The following is a 7,989-nucleotide window of genomic DNA, read 5'->3' on the forward strand; positions in this document are numbered from 1 at the left end:
GGCGCATCGCCAAGTGGATTGGGCGATGGTTCCCAGACCGCCCAAAGTTCCAATAGCTTCCCAGCCAAGGCCAGGAGCAGAGCTTCTCGCCGAGTTCATTGGGCGCATCACCGAGCCATTAGGTGAGCCCGACTTGGCTCACCCATTTCGGGTCATTTTTGGGCCTATCTATGTAATAATGCCTAATACTATAAATAGGCCTTTAGGGTTTCATTTTAGAATTAGACTATTCTGAATATTGATGAATGATAAATTTAATTCCTTGTGTGAGTGTTGAAAGCTTGGTAGGCTTTTGTTGAACATTGTTTAGAAACGAGGGTTGCTTGGGATATCGATTCCCTTGAGGTCTTCGTAAGAGGTAGGTGTTATTGTAGGATTAACAGATCGAGGTCATTGGGTTTAATATACCCTTTGATTGCTTTTTGTTTCCTCTTTGTGTGTCTATCTATTTATCTTGATTTGGTACTTGTTAGGATCTAGATTGGAGGTTATTGGATTTAATACATCCTTTAGTTGCCAATTGTTTCTTATCTTGTGTCTTTTCTTCTATCTTTCTTGTTTTCCGCTGTTTGTTGTGATTCTTCTAGTGAGAATTACATCAGGTCGGGTATTGGTAAGACTGGGTTGTGGATGATGGACCGTGAAGGTCACCACGGTCCATACAGTGGTCTGTGGAACTGACTTGGAGACAAATGACTTATATGTGGTTCACGAGAGGCTAGACGGTCCGTACAAGGCTTGACGGACCGTGAACCCTTCCGTGAACCTTTATCTTGCAATTTCCAGTAGCTCCCTTAGGTAGGTGCTAAGATTGACGGACCATGAAGTTGTCTGTGAAGGGCACCACGGTCCGTGAGGCTGCTCATAAAAAACGGACAGTCTCTCTTGCACACATCAACTCACAATGACTCTATAAAAAACAAAGAAAAATAAGGAAAAAGGAAAATACCTATTATAATTACATCTTGGGTTGCCTCCCAAGCAGTGCACAATTTAACGTCACGTCGCGATGCAGGTTACTTAATTACTCAAACTTCATCAAGTTTACATTCTTCAACTATCTTCACTTCTTCTGGAATGCCCAAATATGCCTTGATTCGCTGGCCATTGGCCTTGAACCTTTCACCCTTTTAATTTTCAAGCTCAATATCACCTGACTGAAACACCTACGTTACCTTAAAAGGTCCAGACCATTTGGATCTCAATTTTCCCGACAACAAACAAAGCTTGGAGTTGAAAAGTAATACCAAATCACCAGGAGTGAAGATTCTTTTCTCAATATGCTTTTCATGATATAGCTTCATCCTCTCCTTATATAGTGCAGACCTCTCATAGGATCTCAGACGGAACTCATCCATCTCATTGATCTGATCCAATCTCAGGTTTGCAGTTTCGCTCCAACTAAGGTTCAGCTTCTCCAAAGCCTAGAGTGTTTTGTGCTCAAGCTCAACTGGCAAATTACATGCCTTTCCAAACACCAATTGATATGGAGACATACCAATAGGCATCTTGAAAGTTGTCTGATATGCCCATAGAGCATCATCTAACTTCCGTGCCCAATCTGTCTTGTTGGCATTCACCGTTTTAGCCAGAATAGCTTTAATTTCTCTGTTGGAGACCTCCACTTGGCCACTGGTCTGTGGGTGATAAGGTGTTGCTACCTTGTGTTGTTTAACTCCATATTTAGTCAGAAGAGAATTAAATACCTTATTGCAGAAATGGGACCCGCCATCACTGATAATAGCTCTAGGTGTGCCGAACCTTGAGAAGATATTCTTTTTCAGAAAACCAGCAACACTCTTGCCATCATTCTCAGGCAAAGCGACTGCCTCGACCCATTTGGACACATAGTCCACTTCCACCAATATGTACTTCTGCCCATAGGAGCTCACAAATGGGCCCATGAAATCGACGCCCCATACATCAAACAACTCCACCTCCAGAATAGGTGTCATGGGTAACTCATGGCACCGAAAGATGGCTCCTTGCCGCTGGCACACATCACAACTCCGTACTATGTCCATCACATCCTGATGAATTGTGGGCCAATAGTACCCACACTGAAGTATCTTGTGGGCTGTCTGAGCACCTCCATAATGACCACCTACCGGAGAGGAGTGATAGGCTTCTAGAATATGCAACATCTCAGCTTCAGGGATACATCGCCTGATGATGTTATCACCACATACCCTGTACAGATAAGGTTCATTCCAAAAATACTTACCCACATCATGCAGGAACCTCTTCATTTTCTGAAATGTCAGCCCCTCAAGCATCAAATCACTAACAAGAAAGTTAGCAAAATCAGCAAACCAAAGAATAAGATCAAGAGTTGCAGCCAATACCTGCTCATCCAGGAATGCATCATTGATTTCTAGTTCACATCCCTCTTTCTTTTCAGCCTCTAACCTAGACAGGTGAGCAGTCACCTGGTTCTCACAACCTCTCCTATCCTTGACCTCAAAATCAAACTCCTGAAGAAGTAATACCCATCTGATTAACCTTGGCTTGGCATCTTTCTTTGACATGAGGTATCTCAGAGCTACATAATCCGTATGGACTATCACTCTAGTACCTAGTAAGTAAGCTCTGAATTTCTCAAAAGCATACACCACCGCTAGTAGTTCTTGTTCAGTGACTGTGTAATTTCGTTGTGCTCCATTTAGTGACTTACTAGCATAGTAAATTGGATGGAACATCTTGTTGCCCTTTTGCCACAACACAACTCCTAAAGCAGTACCACTAGCATTACACATTACCTCAAATGGCTCAGCCCAATCTGGGTCAATGATCACGGGGGCAGAAATTAGCTTTTCCTTCAGGCATTCAAAGGCCTAAGATATGCCTCATCAAAAATGAATTTCACCTCCTTCTCTAAAAGCTTGCACATGGGGTGTGCAATTTTGGAGAAGTCCTTGATGAAACGCCTATAAAATCCAGCATGTCCTAAGAAACTCCGAACACCCTTCACACAAATAGGTGGAGGAAACTTTTCAATCACCTCAATTTTGGCCTTGTTGACCTCTATCCCCTTTTGTGACACCTTATGCAAAAGGACTGTGCCTTCTTTGACCATGAAATGGCACTTCTCCCAATTAAGCACTAGGTTGGTCTCATCGCATCTCTGTAGGGCCCTGCTAAGATTAAGCAAACAATCATTAAAGGTATCACCTACCACTGAAAAGTCACCCATGAAGACTTCCAGACTGTCCTCCACCATATCTGAGAAGATAGACATCATACACCTCTGGAAAGTTGTTGGTGCATTACATAGTCCAAATGGCATATGTTTAAATGCAAAGGTTCCATAAGGACATGTAAATGTGGTCTTTTCCTAATCCTCAGGAGAAATCATTATTTGGTTGTAGCTAGAGTATCCATCTAAGAAGCAGTACCACCCTTTTCCAGCCAACCTGTCAAGCATTTGGTCCATGAAAGGCATCGGGAAGTGATCCTTTAAGGTCCACTTGTTCAACTTCCTATAATCCATGCACACTCACCATCCAGTGACTAACCTCTGCGGGACCAACTCATTCTTGGCGTTTGCAACCACAGTCATACCACATGTTTAAATGCAAAGGTTCCATAAGGACATGTAAATGTGGTCTTTTCCTAATCCTCAGGAGAAATCATTATTTGGTTGTAGCTAGAGTATCCATCTAAGAAGCAGTACCACCCTTTTCCAGCCAACCTGTCAAGCATTTGGTCCATGAAAGGCATCGGGAAGTGATCCTTTAAGGTCCACTTGTTCAACTTCCTATAATCCATGCACACTCACCATCCAGTGACTAACCTCTGCGGGACCAACTCATTCTTGGCGTTTGCAACCACAGTCATACCACCCTTTTTGGGCACACATTGCACTAGACTAACCCAGTGATTGTCAGAAATAGGGTACACCACCCCAGCATCTAACCACTTGATGATCTCCTTTTTGAGCACCTCTTGCATAGGTGGGTTTAGCCTCCGCTGGTGTTCAATGCTTGGGCGGCAATCCTCCTCAAGTTAAATTTTATAGGTGCATATACCTGGAGGTATCCCGATGATGTCAGCAATGGTCCACCCAATGGCCCTTTTTTACCTAATCAACACTTTGATCACAACTTGAACTTGTTCATCATTCAAATCTGTAGCCAAAATCACAGGTAAAGTGTTGTTTGCTCCAAAAAATACATACCTCAGGTGACTGGGTAACTGTTTCAGTTCCAGCACTGGTGGCTCCTCAATGGATGGTTTTGCTAGAGGACTTGGCCTGTTTTTCAAGTCCAGGTCCAATTTCTTTGGAGCATAAGAGTGTGCTCCCGTACCCTGCAAAGAATTCACGGTCTCTACATAGTTAGACCGAAAATCAGCTTCAAAATTCATCAGCACTGTGGCTAAGGTTTCAACAGCCAACCTCTCTTCAATGGTTGCTCCCATTTCTTCTTCATCAAAAACCTCTATTGCAGACACCACATTCATGGCATGTGGCTACTTCATGGACCTGAAAATATTAAACTTTACCTCTTCTTTATTGAATCTGAATATCAGTTCTCCTCGCTCAGCATCTACCAATGCTCGTCCCATGGCCAGAAATGGTCTTCCCAAAATAATGGGAACCTCAAAATCTACTTCGCAATCCAAGATCATGAAGTCTGTCGGAAAGATGAACGTGTCCACCTTTACGAGCACATCACATAGGATACTCATAGGTCGTTTCACTGACCTATCTACCATCATCAACATCATGGCTGTGGGTTTTGGAACTCCTAACCCTAGTTGTTTGTAGATGGCCAGCAACATCAAGTTTATACTGGCCCCTAAGTCACATAAGGCCTTTGTGAATTCGATTGATCTGATGGTGCATGGTATGGTGAATGCACCTGGATCCTCCTCCTTCTTCTGAACCAGAGATCTAGTAGCAATAGCACTACAGTGATGAACATTGTCATTTAAATCAATGCTTACAGCTCTTTTCTTTGTGACCAAGTCCTTCATGAATTTGGCATATCCTGGCATTTGCTCTAATGCTTCCACCAGTGGGATGTTTACTGACAGTTGTCGCAACATGGTGATGAACTTCGCAAATTTCCCATCTTCGGCTTTCTTTTTAAGCCTTTGAGGGAAAGGAGAAGGTGATCTTGGAATCTGCTGTAAAGGCATATTTCCCTCAACCTCTTTCTCTTTTCCTCTTGGGGATTGTGCTATTGGATGAGCATCCTCCAAGTCATCTACATGTTCCGCTTCATCCTCCTCTCTTTCAACTTGCTCTAATACCTGCTCATGTTTAGTACCTACAGAAATTGGGTCAGTATGGATCTTACCACTCCTGGTGGCGATAGCCATGTAATGCCCGTCCTTCTTAGGATTTTGGATCGTGTCACTTGGTAGTGACCCATTTTTCCTCTGATTTAACGAGGCTGAAAGTTTCCCCAACTGCTGCTCAATCTTCTTGATGGAGGTGGTATGAGAGTCTACCAGTTGACTCATACTAGAGAAATCACTTTTCATCTCTTTCACCCCTTCATCAGTTGATTCAACTTTTTGTATCACATTGGCCAACATGTCTTCCAGCTTAGACTTGCTGGAACTACCACTTGTCTGGTCTCTATTACCTAGGGCACATAGACACCACTTCAATCATTTTTGTACCCATCTCTATTCTGTCAGTTTCCCTGCTCTCTGTTTGTTGGCCTATCATACTATCCTTCCCTTGAATAGTTTCAACCTACATTTCCAAAATTGTAACCCTGGTTGCCCGAGTTATAATTCTGAATACCTTCTTGGTTGCCCAGGTAATTAGCCTCCTCATCTAGATCGATGTCTTGATCTTCATACCTGTTTGGCTATCCCACGACATTTACCTTTTCAGACTTGGAGACAATATGCTTCGTGAGTAGATCTATTTGGGTCCTTATGTGTTCCATATCCTGATCCCTTTCTTCTTCTCTCTTCCTTTGTTCAACTGAAAGTTCAAAAGTATACCCAAGATCTCCTACTTCTACATCCATGGTGTACCATGCCTTGTTATTCTTTGACACCTCGTCCATCAGTTGCATGCTCTCTGAGAATGGCTTCCTCATAAAGGATCCTCCACACACTGCATCAGCAACAGGTTTAGTCACATAATTTAAGAATCTATAGAATGCCTGTTTTAGATGTCTCTCAGTGAGACCATGGTTTGGACACTTCTTCAGCTTTTGGATGAATCTCCACCAGGTGTCATTCATTGCTTCTCCTGGTAGCTACTTATGGGCACTTATTTCATCTTTCATCTGCACCTCTTTTGATTCCGGAAAGAATCGTTCCAGGAAAGCTTCCTTTAGTTCAGTCCAAGTCCTTATTGAGTCATTGTTGTCTGGCTAACCCCAGGAATTTCTTGCGATTTGCAGATCGCCACAGAGTTCATCAAATGCTGGTTCGCATCATCACCAGTTGCACCTTTGAACATACCCTTCAAATTTAGCAGTTGAATCATAGTGCTGGTGATTGTGAATTTAACACCTAGAGGTTGTGCAGGTAACACTATTGCTCCAGTGGCTCCAGTTCCATCCAAGTCGAAGTCATCCTCTTCATACATCATATGAGCTGGTGGTTGTGCTCTACCCCTTGGAGCTATTGGTTGATGGTGGGGAGGAATGATTCCATCCACTGCTATGTTCTCGTCTATTGCCCTAGGTTGGTTGTTCACAACATTTGGCTGAATACCTCTTACGACGGTTTCAGCATCTAATCCAAATCTTTGTCTCTTTGCCTCAAGTTGTTGTGCATTCACCATTTTGCGGATTGTTTTCCAAAGTTTTGGATCGTATGGGACTAATGGGGCTCCCTTACTTCTGGTATTTGGCATACACAGTCTAACTCACCTGTAAGAGCCAAAGACAAATAATAAGATGTAAAATTAGGAAATTTAACTACACTTAGAATAAAAGCTAGTAAAACACTTCTGAATTGAAATTACCCGGTAGCGGTGCCAAAATTTGATACGTCCAAACTTACACATCAATTAAGAGATATAAACTATCGAAGTCAATTTATAGAACTCAACGTGAGTTGAGGTCGATCCCACAGAGAATTGCTTTACAAAAATGATTTCACTATCGCATTTTACTCAAATGTCGTTATTATTTCCTAAATAAACATTTACTGGAAGTAAAATGGATTTAGCGTTAACGGTTTGGTAACCAAAGTTGTAAACTAAAGTCTAATTCAACAATGAACAAAATATCAGTTTTGAAGTTGTTTCAATAATTAACTGAAACTAGGATTGTGTTCCCCATAACGTTGTGTCTAATGTTCTTGCGTAGTTGAGTTTCAGGAAATTTACCTCTAAAAAAATACATGTGAGTTAGCTATATCTGAGACTTCTCAGTCTACTCAGATAATCTTCACTCAAGTCCTCTCGGTACTAGAGTGTTACACGATTTACCCTCGCCTACAATGGTGTTAAGGTTCTTTTCTCTCAAACTTAAACCTTGACTCCACTTCGTCAGATTAATTTAACATTTTCCTAACTATCATTCTTCTCTCGAACAAATGACAGATACGGGCTCACATTATTATGTGCACTCATCAGAATACATGAATAACTAAAGCTAAGTTACAATTTGTAAACATAAATCGCCTTTCACTCATTTACGAAATTACATTTAGAATTACGTCATGGATCCCACAACCCCAGTTGTGGTATTTAGCCACTCATGATTTCACGTAAACAATCAGAAATATCAAACGAAAACATGTTTAGAAAGTACTTACCAGAATAAGCAAATCAACAAGCCAATTCGATAATTCAAGAACCGGAAATCCAAACTTCGAACTTAATTCAATGTTCAAATCAAAAATCACAAACTGAGAATAATGGAAAAATTTGTTTGTCGTTCAAGGTAAGATAAGATAAAAGATAAAAAAAAACGACCTAATTAATTCAAATAAGTGTTTCAAAAAAGAGTCCCACTTGAAGTAGGACTTGACTGTCGGGCCCTTCACGCCCACTTCTACGACCCGTCA

General features: G+C 41.7%; 1 protein-coding gene across 1 annotated transcript; it reads right to left on the reverse strand.

The window, feature by feature from the left end:
* Positions 1-4,470: 4,470 nt before the first annotated feature.
* Positions 4,471-5,544, reverse strand: LOC107058604 (uncharacterized). The gene has a single exon (XM_015304496.1). The coding sequence runs from the start codon at positions 5,542-5,544 to the stop codon at positions 4,471-4,473; it is 1,074 nt and encodes a 357-aa protein (XP_015159982.1).
* Positions 5,545-7,989: the final 2,445 nt, after the last annotated feature.

This window comes from Solanum tuberosum, unplaced genomic scaffold (assembly GCF_000226075.1).
Source record: "Solanum tuberosum cultivar DM 1-3 516 R44 unplaced genomic scaffold, SolTub_3.0 scf00572, whole genome shotgun sequence".
In the NCBI taxonomy this organism is placed as follows: Eukaryota; Viridiplantae; Streptophyta; class Magnoliopsida; order Solanales; family Solanaceae; genus Solanum; species Solanum tuberosum.

Coding starts and splice junctions, on each gene's coding strand:
- LOC107058604 (XM_015304496.1), bottom strand. CDS start 5,544: ATGTTGGCCAATGTGATACAAAAAGTTGAATCAACTGATGAAGGGGTG.